The sequence below is a fragment of the Scyliorhinus canicula genome, chromosome 6 (assembly GCF_902713615.1).
Source record: "Scyliorhinus canicula chromosome 6, sScyCan1.1, whole genome shotgun sequence".
NCBI classification, from domain to species: Eukaryota; Metazoa; Chordata; class Chondrichthyes; order Carcharhiniformes; family Scyliorhinidae; genus Scyliorhinus; species Scyliorhinus canicula.
The window spans coordinates 183757073-183773212 of NC_052151.1; the positions used below are offsets into that span (position 1 = coordinate 183757073).

Below are 16140 nucleotides of genomic sequence, written 5' to 3' on the forward strand. Positions count from 1 at the left end.
CTTGACATTCTTAAAGGCTGCTCGCCGCCGAGCCACCTCCTGGCTTAGGTCCTGATAAATGCGGAGAACACTGTTGTTCCACGTGCTGCTCCTGGCGCTCTTTGCCCACTGCAGCACCCGCTCCTTGTCCACGAACCTGTGGAACCTAATCACATTGGGCGGGGGGGGGGGGGGGGGGGGGGGGGTCCGCCCGACCGCCCCTGCCTTGCCTGCACTCTGTGTGCCCCCTCCAGCTCCAGCGGTCGAGATAAAGGCTTCGGCCCCCATCAGCTGCTTCAGCAGGTCTGCTACAAACGCTGCAGCATCAGCTCCCTCCGCCCCCTCCGGGAGGCCGACCATCCTCAGATTGTTCCTGCGGACTCTATTCTCCAGCTCCTCCACTCTGTCCAGCAGTCTTCTCTGCCGCTCTTTCAGGCCGTCCACTTCTAGCGCTGTAACCGTTTGCGCATCCGCCTGCTCCTCCACCGCCTCTCCCAGCTCCTTAACTTTAACATCCTGGGCGTCCAGCCTCTGGTTCAGCTGATCCACCGCTTTCTGGATTGGGTCCAAGCTGTCCCGCTTCAGCGCTTCAAAACTGGACTTCATTACCTGGAGCATGTTATCCAGCGCCAGCTGGATTGCTGAGTCCGGGGTCGGTGTGTCCGCCATCTTAGGTCCCAGGTAATTTTCTTCAGGTCCTTGTCTCTGTCCCTTTTTCTGCTTCTTCTTCTGCCTTCTGGAATCCCGCTGTTCCATGTGCCGCAGCCCGCTCCTCAGCGCCTTCGCTGCCGCTTTCCTTCGCCCAGCTCCTTGAATTTTACCTCCTGGGCATCTGAAGTGGGTCCAAGCTGTCCCTCCTCAGCAACTCCAAACTTTTTTTTCCCTTTGTCCTGGAGGAAGGAAGGTCCGTGGGTCCGCCATCTTACCCTTCAGGTCAGCTTCCTCCTTGCCTCCGTCTCTCTCTCTCTCTCTTTCTTCCTCACCTGCTGGTTTCCCACACTTCCATCTGCTGCAGCCCGCTCTCCTCTTCTGTTCCCGGCAGCCTTTTTGCCGCACCCGTGGTCCCGTTATCGCGGGGAATCAGCTGTTCAGCCCCGCCGGAGTGAGAGCCCACCGAATGTGCGGCTCACTCGGACATCGCCGCCACCGGAAGTCCGTGGTAATGATTTCTAAATATTCTAAATAAGGAAGTTTCTCCTGAATTTCTCATTACATATACAATTTATTTTCGGAAGTTCAGAAAGTACAAACAGGCCGGAATTCTCCGGTCATTGTGATTCGCTTTTCCCATTGGCAGTACATCCCCGTCAGCAGCATGGGAGGTTACAATGGGAAATCCAATTGACAAGTGAGGGGAAAATAGACATTATCCCTTTTGACTTCCTTGTCAATCATGAATCTGATTCAGCTTTAAAAACATTCAATGAAAATAATTCAATGAAATAATTGTCAAGTGTCAAACACAATGCAATCACCCAAATTGGCTTCCTCTGGCCTTAACATATTAGGAATAGGCACATCTCTCAAAATTGTTACCAGCAACTGTCAAGAACAAAGGAAGCAGCTTTACTTGGCCCCTTTTATATCTCAGTAGAGTTTCTCTAACAAATCTGATTCACAACTTGGTTAACTTGCGGCTGGGGGCGGCACGGAGGTTAGCACTGCTGCCTCACAGCACGGAGGACCTGGGTTCGATCCTGGCGTCCGGTCACTGTCCGTGTGGAGTTTGCGCATTCTCACGGTGTCTGCATGGGTCTTACCCCACAACCCAAAGATGTGAAGGGTAGGTGGATTGCCGCTTAATTTATAAATAACTTTAAATTTATAAAAGAAGAGATTTTGCATTTCACTATTGAGAGAACAATTGCAGGGATGGAAGAAATGGAGGGTAATACTTCAGCAGTATCCTGCACTATTTTCTTTTTTGGATGAATGGATAAATTGATTGATCGAGATTACTGAAACACAGCTGCTACTGTTGGCAAAAACTTGAAATTCCAGCTTCAATGCCAGTAAATCCTGTAGTGCTGCACCAAATCTTCCAGACAAATAACTGCCTTGCAGAAGATCAACCAGATTACCATCCTCAATCCCACACAACACTTATGGGTCTGGTGTTCATGCTTCTCCCATCCATGAGGCACTGTGGGATATCAGCAGCAGGAGAAAATGTATTTGAGCACAATATGTAACCTCACAGTTCTACCATATCCCTCACTTAACCATTATCATCAAACCATGCAACCAACCTCAGTTCATAGAATTACTGAATTGTTACTGTGAAAAAGGAGGCCATTCGGCCCACTGTATCGGCACCAGTTCTCCAAAGGAACAAATCACTTAGTTCTATTCCCCCGCCTTCTCTCATTAACTCTGCACATTCAGATAACAGTCTAATTCCTTTTTGAATGCCTTGATTGAACTTGCCTTGCCACAATCTCAGGCAGTGCATTCCAGATCAGCTGCATGGAAAACTCTTTTCTCATATTGTTTTTGATTCTTTCGCCAATTACTTTAAATCTGTGCCCTCGCATTCTCAATCCTTTCGCGAGTGCAGCACCCAAAACTGAATACAATATTCCACCTAAGACTCAACTAACGTCTTGTACAAGTTCAACATAGCTTCCTTGCTTTTATACTCTATGACCCTATTAATAAAGCCGAGGATACGGTTTGATTTCTCAACCACGCTCCCAATCTGTCCTGCCAGCTTTAAAACTTATGCACATGTACACCCAGATCCCTCTGCTCCTACACCCCCTTTAGAGTTGTACCCTTTACTATATTGTCACTCCACGTTCTTCCTACCAAAATAAATCACTTCACATTTCTCCGTATTGAACTGCATCTGCCACCTGCTGCCCATTCCACCAACTTGTCTATGTCCCTTTAAAGTTTTACACTTTTCTCCACACAGTTCACAATGCTTTCAAGTTTTGTAAATTTTGAAACTGTGCCCTGTACAGCAAAGTTTATGTCATTAATATACATCAGGAAAAACAAGGGTCTCAACACTGATCCTGGGGAATGCCACTACAAACGTTCCTCCAGTCCGAAAAACATCCATCAACCACTACTGTTTCCTGTCATTCAGTCAATTTCATATCACGTTGCTACTGTCCCTTTTATTCCATAAACCATCATTTTGCAAAAGATTGTGCAGCACTGTAACAATGCCTTTTGGAAGTCCATGTGCGTCATGTCAGCAACATTCATAGAATCCCTACAGTGCAGAAAGAGGTCATTCAGCCCATCGAGTCTGCACTCACTCTCTGAAAGAGCACCTTACCTAGGCCCACTCCCCCATTCTATCCCCATCCCCTGGACACTAAGGGGCAATTTTAGCACGGTCAATTCAATTTACCTACACATCTTTGGACTGTGGGAGGAAACCAGGAACTTGGAGGAAACCCTGGCAGACACAGAGAGAACGTGCAAACTACACACAGTCACCCAAGGCCGGAATTGAACCTGGGTTCCTGGTGCAGTGAGGCTGCAGTACTAACCACTGTGCCGCCCATTGCCCGCATCAACCCTCTGTTATATCTGCAAACAAACTCTAGAAAGTTAGTTAAATGTGATTTTCCCGGGGCAGCACGGTGGCACAGTGGTTAGCATTGCTGCCTACGGCGCTGAGGACCCGGGTTCGAATCCCGGCCCTGGGTCACTGTCCGTGTGGAGTTTGCACATTCTCCCCGTGTCTGCGTGGGTTTCGCCCCCACAACCCAAAGATGTGCAGGTTAGGTGAATTGGCCACGCTAAATTGCCCCTTAATTGGAAAAAATAATTGGATACTCTAAATTTAAAAAAAAAAAAAATGTGATTTTCCCTCAAGAAATCCAAGCAATCTTTCCTTAATTAATGTGCATTTGTTCATGTGACTATTAATTTTGTCTCAGGTTATTATTTCCAGACGTTTTCCCACCAATGAACATAAACTGACTGGCCTATAGTTGCTGACATCCTTTTTTGAACAAGAGTATAAGGTTTGCAATTCTCCAGTCTTCAGCACCTTCCAGAGTCTAAAGATGACAGGAAAATAATGTCCAATGCCTCTGCAACTTCCACACTGACTTCCCCCTATATTCTTGGATGAATCTCATCCAATTTTGGTGCCTTATTAACTTTAAATACAGCCAGCCAGCAGTATCTCTTCCTCATCAATTTGAAACCCTTCTTGTCTGAATTACCTCCTCTTTCACCATGGCCTGGGTAGCATCCTCTTACTTAGAAAAGGCAGATGCAAAGTTTTAATTTAATATCTCAGCTATGCACTCTGACTCCATGGATAAAATCCCTTTTGGGTCACTAACTGACACTACAGTTCCTTCTACCACCGTTTTACTATTTATATGCCGGCAGAAGGTTTTGAGATTCCAGTCTCTTTCAATCTGCCTCTCTGAATCTCTTATTTGTTTTTTTTCTCCTCCCTTCTAAACTCAGCCTGGTTCGAATTTGTATTTTCTACCCGACACCCGTCATAAGCACAATTTTTCTTCTTTATCTCAAGTTCTATCCCTTTTTGCCATTCAGGGAGCACTAGATTTGTTTATCCTACCTTTCCCTTTTGTAGGAATATACCTCGTCTGTGCCCAAACTATCTCTTCTTTGAAGGAAGCCCATTGTTCAGTGACAGCTTTTCCTGCCAATCTTTGGTTCTTGGCGGAGAAAATTGCAGGAATCCTTATCCCACTGAAGTTGGCTTTTCCCAGTTCATTGTTCTTATTCTGGATTGTTCTTTGTCCTTTTCTACAGCCAGCCTAACCTTAATGCTGGAAAATCTCAGCAGGTCTGGCAGCATCTGTAAGGAGAGAAAAGAGCTAATGCTTTGAGCCCAGATGACACTTTATCAAAGCTAAAAGGCATAGAAAGTGGGAGATGTATATACTGTAGGGTGAGGGAATGAAAGGCGAGTCATAGCCACAGAAACCAAGGGAAAAGAGTGCTAATTGCCACAGAACTCAAGAGAAAAGAGTGCCAATGGCAGTCCACAGAGAGAATACAAGGTGTGAAAGGCCAAACAGCAGAGAAATTAAAATTAGAGGGTAAACTGTGACAGATGTAGGTGTGGGGGGAGGGGAGACATGGGTGGGAGAGAGGTAAAATGAGAAAAGGGGGGATGGGGAAGCAAAGGAGAGAAAAGGTAAGGAAAGGGGGATACGATGGGGGATATATATATATATATATATATAAAAATAAAGGCAATAAAGAAATAAAAGGTAAAAGACAGTCAAAATGAAATGGAAGAACTCTCAGGCCATCCTGGTGTGGGATGGAGGTGTAGAGAGATTGCACATCCATGATGAATAGGTGGTTAGGGCCTGCGAACTGGAAGCTGTCAATATGACGCAGGGCATCAGAGGAATCCCACATGTCGGTGGGGGGGGGAATGGACCATAAGAGTGAAGATGGAGTCAAGATGAGAGGAAATAAGTTTGGTGGGGCAGGGGCATGCTGACACAATGGGCCTGCTGGGACAGTCCTTTTTGTGGATTTTGGGAAGTAGATACACATCCATGGTGAATAGGAGGCGGTTAGGGCCTGCTGGTTTCTGTAACATTATATTCTGCAGCCTCTCCTTCCTTCCTTATGTACGGTATGCATTGTTTGTACAGCATGCAAGAAACAATATTTTTCACTGTATACTAATACATGTGACAATAATAAATCAAATCAGAAGAAGCACCAGACATGCCTAACAATCTGGTGAAGCTGCAACAGGATCTGCCAAACAATGGGGGCAGCAGGCGATACATAAAGCTAAGGGATCTCATAACAAATAGCTCTGCAGTCCTGTAACAACTTGTTCTGGATGGTCGTGGACAATTAAAGATCAATGGGAGGAAATAGCCCCACAAACATACCCATCCTCAAAGATGGGGGTGCCCAGCATTCACGTATAAAAGAAAGCCGATAACATTTGTAATCATCTTCTGCCAGAAATAACAAATGGATAATCCATCTCAGCCCCTCCCTGTGATCCCCAGCATCACAGATGCCAGTCTTTGGCCAGGTGATAACAGGAAACGGCAGATGGCACTGAATACAGCAACGGCTATGGAGCCCTGACAACAATACGGCAATAGTACTGAATACTTATGCTCCAGAACTTGCCATGCCTCGAGCCAGGTAGTACAGCTACAACACTGACATCTACCCGACAATGTGGAAAATTATCCATATATGACCTATCCAAAAAAAAAGCAGAACAAATTCTAACTGGCCAATTACCACCCCATCAGTCTACTGTTGACCATTAAAAATGCAATGGAAGGTGTCAATCATGCTATCAAGCAGCACTTACTCAGCAATAACCTGGTTGGACTAACTGGCCTGATTCTATGCTGTCAATCCGATACAAACTTTTGGCTTTAGAGCTTCACAGTTTTGACAGATGTTTAAAGAGAAACTCTCAATTGCAAAGTGCTTGAGGCACGCAGGAAGGGAAACAAAACACAAATTAGAATCTGTGTAACTTGATGATTCTCAAATGGACTTGACGCAAGAAATTCTGTGCAAACATTTGTGAAGTAATTTTGATTAATTGTATCTTAATCAGAATGCTTCACAATACCAGTTAAAAGGGGCCTACATCAACAGCACCATGGCAGGTTCTGCTTCATCAGACGAGAGGTTGGCTGCCTCTCCATCATAACCAGAGCAGGGAGGCTGACTCAACAATATCGAGTGCAGCTACTACGTAAACAGAAACAAGAAATAGGTTTGAAGGACTTAAGGAACATTGGAGTGTAAAGGACCAAAAATAAAATCACTGCAATCCACCTGAAAGAGACATATTACAAAGGAGAAAAATGCAAGAATTACAGTCAACCTTTAACAAGAAAGCAATGTCAAAAATGACATTGACTGTTATGCCTGCAGTATACATCTAGTTAAAATGAGACGAAAAGCGAGAATGTGCTAGCTAACTGGTTAAAGCTTTTGGCTGTTTCTACCTTACCATCTGGTAAACTTTGAAATATTAGTCCAACCTGGAATATGTTACACCTCACAACACTCATTTCCCCAATAAATTATCCTAAGAACCATCATTCTGGCTCTTCTCATCCAGACCTCAATCTGATAAAAGATTATGGTCTTCAGTTCTTGCTCTACATATATGGGTGCTGTGTTTCATATGATCATTGCAGATTCATTGAAACTTCCATTAGAACTGTCAGAATTCACCATTGAGCATCTCGGGCTGAACAATCAGCTGCTAGTTTCCTTCAGTTTGTGATACAATCCGAGGCATTTATAGATAATAAATACAACCGGGTTAAGTATAAAATAAAACCTTTCCTGTACCTCATGGTAGGGGCATGGAAGGAATTCAGAGATAAGATAGACAACCTCTAAATAATTTAATTTAGGGATTGTGGCTGGTTCTAAGCAACAAATGCACTGTCTTTAATAATCCCTAGATCACAAAAATAAATAACTCATGAAGTAGAAGAATCAAAGTGAGCATTCTGGTCTACCAAAGACTACAATAATGGATTAGCTCAATGCACAACTATGCAATAAAACAAATTCCTGTTATTTGGGAGGATGGCAAAACAATTCAGTCTCTATTATTTCTCTCCAATTTGTCTCCATCAACTCGGACCCAATCTTATAGATTTCTGCAGAATATAGTGAACCGAGTAAAGGCATTACTGAGTCATAGAGTCATAAAGTACAGAAGAGGCCCTTTCGCCCACTGAGTCCACACTGACAAGACTACACTAAATCTACACTAATTCCACTTTCCAGCACTTAGCACACAGTCTTGAATGTTATGACATTCCAATTACTTTTCAAAGGTTGGAGGTATCCCGCCTCTACTACCCTCCGAGGCAGCCCATTACAGACCGGCAGCACGGTAGCATGGTGGTTAGCACAATTGCTTCACAGCTCCAGGGTCCCAGGTTCGATTCCCAGCTTGGTTCACTGTCTGTGCGGAGTCAGCACATTCTCCCTGTGTGCGTGGGTTTCCTCTGGGTGCTCCGGTAATCCAAAGATGTGCAGGTTAGATGGATTGGTCATGCTAAATTGCCCTTAGTGTCCAAAATTGCCCTTAGTGTTGGGCCGGGTTACTGAGTTATGGAGATAGAGTGGAGGTGTGGGCTTGGGTAGGGTGCTCTTTCAAAGAGCCGGTGCAGACTCGATGGGCCGAATGGCCTCCTTCTGCACTGTAAATTCTACGACTCCCACCTCCCTCTGGGTGAAAAATGTTTTCCTTAAATCCTCCCTGAACTTCTTGCCCCTCACTTTGAAATGATCCCCCCCCCCCTCCCGTTAGTGACCTTTCAACTAAAGGAAACAGCTGCTCCCTATCCACACTGTCCATACCCCTCAATCTTTCATACATCAAATGCTCCATCCCAGGCAACATCCTGGTGAATCTCCTCTGCACCCTCAGTGGAATTACATCCTTCCTATAGTGAGGTGGCCAGAACTGCACACAGTACCCCAGCTGTGGCCTAACCAAAGTTTTGGTAAGTTCTAACACAACTACCCTGCTCTTATAATCTATGCCACAACTAGTAACGGCAAGTGTCACATAAACCTTCTTAACAACCCTTAACTGTCCTGCCACCTTCAGGATCTGCGACAAGCACCCCAACCAAGATCCCTTAGTTCCTCTGAGCTTCCTAATGTCCTGCCATTCATGGAGTACTCCTTTTGTCTTGTTACTCCTTCCAAAGTGCATCGCCTCACACCTTTCAGGGTTAAATTCCATCTGCCACTAAGCTGCCCATCTGACCAACCTGTCTATATCTTCCTGCAACCCACAACCTTCTTCCTCACTATTAATCCTCCTGCCAATCTTCCTCTCACCTTCAAACTTACTTATCCCCCCACATTCTCACCTATATCATGAATAATAAGGGACCTTGCACTGATCCCTGGGGTACGACACTGGCCCCCAGTCACACAAATCGTCTTCTACTACCATCCTCTATCTCCTATCACACAGCTAGTTTTGGATCCAACTTGCCATGTTACCGTAGATCCCATGTGCTCTTTACCTTCTTTTTCAGTCTCCCTTGTGGGATCTTGTCAAAGATTCTGCTGAAATCCATATAAAGTACATCAACTGCACACTCATCTACACACCTGGTCAATTCCTCGAAAAATACTATCAATTCGTTAGGCATGACCTCCCTCTGACGAAAGCCATGCTGACTATCGCTCATCAATCCTTGCCTCTCCAAGTGGAGATTAATTTTGTCCAGAATTTCCATCAATAGTTTCCCAGACATGAGGCTCAGCCTGGTTTCTCTCTCCTACCCTTCTTGAAAAATGGAACCATATTAGCGGTCCTCCAATCCTCTGGCACCTTTCCCATGGCCAGGGGAGAATAAAAATTTGGGTCGAGCCGTTGTGATTTCCCCCCTTGCCTCCCACAGCAGCCTGGGATACAACTCATCCGGTATTTGCTCATTTTTAATCCCTCCAATGCCTCCTCACTCCCTATGTCAAATTGTTCAAGAATCTCAGTGCCATTCCTGAATTCTGTACCTACAGCTTCCTTCTCCTTAGTGAAAACAAATGTGAAGTACTTGTTTAACACTGACCAATGCCCTCCGCACAGATTGCCCCTTGATCCCATCCCCCAGGTCCCCCCCCCCCCCCCCCCCCCACCAAACTCCCCTCTTTCCACAGTTATCCTCTTTTCCCCCTTATATACTGATAGAATATCTTGGGATTCTCCTAAATCCTCACCCATCAGTGCTTTTTAATGCTCCCTCTTTACTCCCCTATTTGCAAGTACCCCCCCCCCCCCCACCACCAATTTATGTACTCCATTAAAGCCTCTGCTGATTACCATCCTTTTGTGCCAGCTAAAAGTTCCTATTTTCTTACCCAGTCCTGATTATTCCTAGTCATCCAGGACTCTCTGGGCTTGTTGCTCCAACATTTCACCCTAAAAGAGAACATATTGGGCCTGTACTCTCCCCATTTCCTATCTGAACACCTCCCCCCAAACCCTCAAGGAGCTGTTCCCAGTCTACTTTTTAAAAAAAAATTAGAGTAGCCAATTTTTTTTTTCCAATTATGGCGCAATTTAGCGTGGCCAATCCACCTAACCTGCACATCTTTGGGTTGTGGGGGTGAAACCCACGCAAACATGGGGAGAATGTCCCATCTATTTCTGACTGGCAATCCAGGTTTGATTGCTACAGGAGCAGAATCTACAAATTGAAATGCAGACCGCCGAACACAGTTCCAGCCCCTAACGAGATGTCCAGCAAAAGTTAAGCCATGTGCGTCAGATAGAGAATTCACAACTGCGGTTCAATCAGATGGCAGAGCTGTGTATGGGGAATCTCCCATTTGCACAGGGAAATTTAAAGTCTGGAAGAATCGTCTGTGAACAGAGATAGATTGAGCAACACGTCCCCGGCTATTCACACAGACCCGTCAAGTCCTTGGCACAGGAGGTGACAGCTCCCCGCTCAGCCAAGTACACACACACACACACAGGGAGGTGGTGAAGATGCACCCAGCCCTCGGATCCCGGCAGCAGAGGGTCGAGCGGGAGGGAGGAGAAGGTTAATGCGATAGATGATGTTTCTGTGGGTGGGGAAATGCGGCGAGCGGGAGCGGAGGAGGTGCCGCAGGGGCTTCAGGTGCTGCGGGACCAGGGGAAAGGATATGTCCAGCTCCATCCTCCCGGTCCCTCCCCGGGTCTCTCTGCCTCCCCAGAGGGGCTGGTCACCCCCTCCCCTGTTCCCGGGGGCCGGTCACCCCCTCCCCTGTTCCCGGGGGCCGGTCACCCCCTCCCCTGTTCCCGGGGGCCGGTCACCCCCTCCCCTGTTCCCGGGGGCCGGTCACCCCTTCCCCTGTTCCCGGGGGCCGGTCACCCCCTCCCCTGTTCCCGGGGGCCGGTCACCCCCTCCCCTGTTCCCGGGGGCCGGTCACCCCCTCCCCTGTTCCCGGGGGCCGGTCACCCCCTCCCCTGTTCCCGGGGGCCGGTCACCCCCTCCCCTGTTCCCGGGGGCCGGTCACCCCCTCCCCTGTTCCCGGGGGCCGGTCACCCCCTCCCCTGTTCCCGGGGGCCGGTCACCCCTTCCCCTGTTCCCGGGGGCCGGTCACCCCCTCCCCTGTTCCCGGGGGCCGGTCACCCCCTCCCCTGTTCCCGGGGGCCGGTCACCCCCTCCCCTGTTCCCGGGGGCCGTTAACCCCTCCCCTGTTCCCGGGGGCCGGTCACCCCTGCCCTTCCCCTTACCCGCCGAGTCGACGAACGGAGGGAACGCGATGTCCTTCAGCCTCTCCGTCCATCCCGCCACCGCCTCCTCCCTGTCCCCCGACTCCAGGGCGGCTTGCCCGGCAGCCCCAGGCCTCCTGCCCCCGGAGCCCGGTGCCTCCATCACGTCCTCCTCCTCCTCCTCCTCCCAGTCGGACTGCGAGCTGCCGGCCGAGGTGCTGTAAAATGGGTTGTCGTCGCTGCTGCTGTCGCCGCCCGATTCCCCGAACACATCGTCGGAGATCTGCAGGCTCTGGTAGCGGGAACGGGCGGCCCGGAGCCGGGACATGGAGAGGGCTTTCCGCCGGGCGGCCGCAGCTGCGGCCACCGCTACCTCTTCGGTCGCCATGGAAATGAAGGGGTAGCAGCCGCGCACTCAGCGCGCATGACAGCTTCCAGCGGGAGCGCGAGGGTGGGCGGGGCTTCACCAGGAGGGGCGGGGTCTCACCGAGAGGGGGGGGGGCTTCACTGGGAGGGGCGGGGTCTCTCCGAAATGGGAGGGGGCGGGGTCTCGCCGAGAGGGGGGCGTCACTGGGAGGGGCGGGGTCTCTGAGAGGGGAGGGGCTTCACTGGGAGGGGCTTCAATGGGAGGAGCGGGGCCTCCGAGAGGGGAGGGGCTTCACCAGGAGGGGCGGGGTCTCTCCGAGAGGGGAGGGTTTCACTGGGAGGGGGCGGGTCTTTCAGGGAGTGCGGCATCATTGAGGGGAGGGGTCTCTGCGCGGGTTTTCAGGGGTGAGGGGCCTGACTGGGCGGGGCTTCCAGGGGCGGGGTCTGATTGGGCGAGGCTTCACGGGGCGGGGCCAGACTGGGCGGGGCTTGGCTGGGAAGGGCGTGGCCTCTGCGCAGGGCGCATCCTCACTGTGAAGGGGCGGGGCCTTGCTCGGACCGCCCGACGGAGGGCGGGGCGGGGCGAGGGGTCAGTGGGCTGCGTTGGGTGCGGCACCTGCAGCGATAGTAAGAGCGGGTGTAGCACCTGCAGTGGGAGTGGATCTGCAATTAATGCACTGGCAATGAGTGCGACACCAACCTGCAGCTAAACCAGAGCAATACCTGCACTCAATGGACAACAAGAGAGTGGCGTCTGAAAGCAATGCATCAAGTGAGTCTGTAGCCATAGCCAATCCGCCGGGGAGAGGGAACTTGCAGGTATTGCATGGAGTCGCAGCACGAGGAGTCAATGTGTTGAACAGCACCGGCCACCAGTGTACAATGAACAGTCAATACACCAGCAGTTCACATAGCCAATGAATGGAGCAGGAATCATATGAGTAACAGTAACATTTGCAGTCAATGCACTGGGCCGCATTGGAACTCACTGTACTGACTGACATTAACAGTGAATAATGCACTGGCAGCACTGGTACTCAACCTACCGTGCAGCCCATTCCAGACCGGTAGCATGGTGGTTAGCACAATTGCTTCACGGGTCCCAGGTTCGATTCCGGCTTGGGTCACTGTCTGTGCGGAGTCTGCACATCCTCCCCGTGTGTGCGTGGGTTTCCTCCGGGTGCTCCGGTTTCCTCCCACAGTCCAAAGATGTGCAGGTTAGGTGGATTGGCCATGATAAATTGCCCTTAGTGTACAAAATTGCCCTTAGTGTTGGGTGGGGTTACTGGGTTATGGGGATAGGGTGGAGGTGTTGACCTCGGGTAGGGTGCTCTTTCCAAGAGCCGATGCAGACTCGATGGGCCAAGTGGCCTCCTTCTGCACTGTAAATTCGATGATAATCTATGAAGAGCAAATGCACTGAGTGACAGTATTAATGGCAACCAGTGTACCAAATTATACCAGCATCCATATCTAATTCCTAAAACGTTTCCAGCAATCAATGCACTGAACACCAATGGCAACCAATGCATTAAGCAAAACCAGGCGTGGGACCCAATGTACAAAATGCAATCAACACTTCTGGGCAGTACTGCGGACAGCATCTGCAGTGGCCTTTGACTATGCACCAAGCTGTAGTGGCACAGGTCCAGTAACTAATGAATAGCACTAATGGCAGAGCCCATCATTAACTTTTAATTTGGGGCTTTCACCTTGGGAAGGATACAGAACAAAATAGAAGACTCTGAATCCAATGCTATCAGGCAGATAAAAACCTGTTCAGTGAGGTATTTTATTTGATCATCCAACTCTATATTTATCTTTATAATCTTTAATCCTGTTCTAAGCTCTATTTGTTTTAATCCTAATCAGTACAGGATTTCGTTGTACTTTGTGTGTTATGGACAGAACCCCTAGAATTCGGCAACATTTTGAGGTCAATTTCTGTGGGTGTATGATAAGAATCTACTATTTCCTGATAGATCAGATAGGTAAAAGAAGGCTATTTAGTGTAAATATTAAGCCCCAGTTTTTAATACCCATTTTAAATTGAGGATTTCATCACTCATAACCTCGGGTCATGATAAAACACATCGCTTCAACAGAGACACAAAAAGCCTGACACAGGGCAGCATGGTGGCACAGTCGTTAGCATTGCTGCCTACGGCGCTAAGGACCCGGGTTCGAATCCCGACCCTGGGTCACTGTGAGGAGTTTGCACATTCTCCCCATGTCTGCATGGTTTTCACCCCCACAACCCAAAGCTGTGCAGGTTAGGTGGATTGGCCACACTAAATTGCCTCTTAACTGGAAAAAAGAATTGGGTACTCTAAATTTGAAAAAAAGCCTGACGCATGCATAAACTCACCGGAGATTAAAACAACATTTTTACTAAGCAAAGATGAAAAAGCTATTGTTCTAATAAACATATTTTCAAAGACAGTTTGACATTAAAACATGAGCTGTACCAGTAATCTGATCAAGGACAAAGCAGGCACCATAGTAACATGAAGGCACTATTGTTCATAATGTGGATAAAGCGAAGTCAGCAAAAAACCAGTAGAAACCAGTCTTGATAATAGCACAGAATCGCATTCCATAACATACAAATATTCAAACATGAAACTTTCAGAACTTATGTTGCACATTAAGGATTGACAGCTAACCGTCGAATCAAATACATTTGATTCTAACCCAAACCAATTAGGATGACATAGTGATGCAGATAGATGGCTCAAGACAGATACGATTTCCTGTAAACATGATGGAACGTACGGCCATCTTTATCCAGGATCATCCTATACTTTGATCTATCTACTCGCTATCTCTATTTTCATATTTTCACTTTTCCACTCTAACTCTTGAAGTAAATGCAAGCTGTTTTGCCGTAAGCAAGAAACCATTTCTGTATTATTTTGAAAGTTAAATTGTTTATAAGTTACTTCTCTTTAAGTCCTTGTGCTAGCTGGACTTTATTGAGAATAGATTTAAGTTTCTCTCAATTGTAGGCAATAAAGATTCTTGTTTGCATCCGAGAAGTTTAACTCCAATTTCTACTGAGTTTTAGTGTCGCAAGACTTCACTAATTCCGCATGGCAGATCTCATCAATTTGGCATAGTTTGGCAAAAGGGGAGGAGTGGAGAATCGGAGGACATCGGAAGACCGAAGATCGTATCGTTAACGGAAGCCCAGAAGGACAGAAGACCCAAAGTGGGGTAAGAAACATCTTTTTCACACATTACAAGTCTTAAAGCCGTATCAAGTAGTGCTCCAACCCCTTAGAAAGGACTTTTTTCAGACTGAGTCATTCAATAGGTGCCTATCGTTTAAACTCAAAATAACACGTGGCTGAAAGGTAAATAGTCGCAGTAGTGTACCAAGATTACAGATAACGTGGTTGGCGACCAAACAATTTGGTGTACGGCTGAGTTTATGGTGGACATGACTCCTAAACTAGATTCAGAACCTTCAAATTTTAGAGAACTACTTACTACAACGTCCAAGGGAGGTCGCGCTGTACCGGATGTCTCTATTGACGATATATTGGGAGATCTTAGATCTTTGATTTATAGACACAAAAATTGAATCAAAATATGACACCCCTTAAGAACAGTGGTCCCTTGACAACATCAAAAGAATTTTGGGGAAAAACCACATTATTGACCAAAAAGAAACCTATGAAATGGTCTTTTGCAGTAATGGCACAGCTCCATAAGCAGCAAGAAACAGTCACAAACACAAAACACAATTGCGAACTTAAAACTGCCAAAGAAAAAACTAGTGGCAGTCATTGACCAACTGCGAGCTGGAAAATCTAAGATTGAGAAATCTGACCAAACTGAAACACTATTGGCAGACTCAAAATGCAGAACTCAGCTATTAATATTACAAATTGATGAACTCCAGAAGAAAAATACTGACTCAGAATCCAAACTTCTACAGTTTAATATCAGAAAATTATGGTCTTAAAAGTCAAAATTGGCAGTTGCTTGAGGAAAAATGTATTTTGGAAAGCGACATGGACACCATGAAATGTCATAACAAATCACTGACGACAAATTAACAGCGCCACCAACGGGAAGAGTTGAAATGATTTTAACTAAGGCCCAAGATGTACTAGTCGTAACTAGATCAGGTCCTGCATTATTGCAAGCTGCTACTGATATGAAAACAATTAATACCCTGATCGAAGTTCCATAGGGGCGTATGGCCAAATGAACTATCTGTCTGTTCCGGGTACAAGGACACTTTTACCCCAGAACAAACCGTTATCTTATTCTGAGACTGACCATGAAATACTGCTGGCCCCGATCCAAAAGCCTCTCATGGCAGCTTTAATGGACTGTGAGATTTTTAAACAAGAAAAGCCTGTTCAGTTGAGCAACGAGCCTAATGGCAAACAAAGTGTAATACAGCTTAACCCATTAAGCACCAAACAGCTTGCAGTTGACAACAGCCTGTGTTTTTAACCATTTAAAAGATTTATCGTCTAAAACCCATTTTATCACTGGTTTAATACCAGAATTGTCTGCAGCTTTAAGCTTGATCCTACCCAGACCTCGGTCCAAAACAGCAACTGTTTAAAAAAAAAGCACGT

The 16140-nt window shown here is 47.3% G+C and overlaps 1 protein-coding gene across 1 annotated transcript in view; it reads right to left on the reverse strand.

Annotated features, from left to right (window-relative positions):
- The window catches only part of pgbd5 (piggyBac transposable element derived 5), an 86344-nt gene extending 74753 nt beyond the window's left edge, over positions 1 to 11591 (reverse strand). Inside the window, exon 1 of the mRNA XM_038800614.1 lies at positions 11198 to 11591. Within this exon, the coding sequence (XP_038656542.1) occupies positions 11198 to 11564 (367 nt within the window). The 5' untranslated portion in view covers positions 11565 to 11591. The remainder of the gene's footprint in view (positions 1 to 11197) is intronic.
- Positions 11592 to 16140: the final 4549 nt, after the last annotated feature.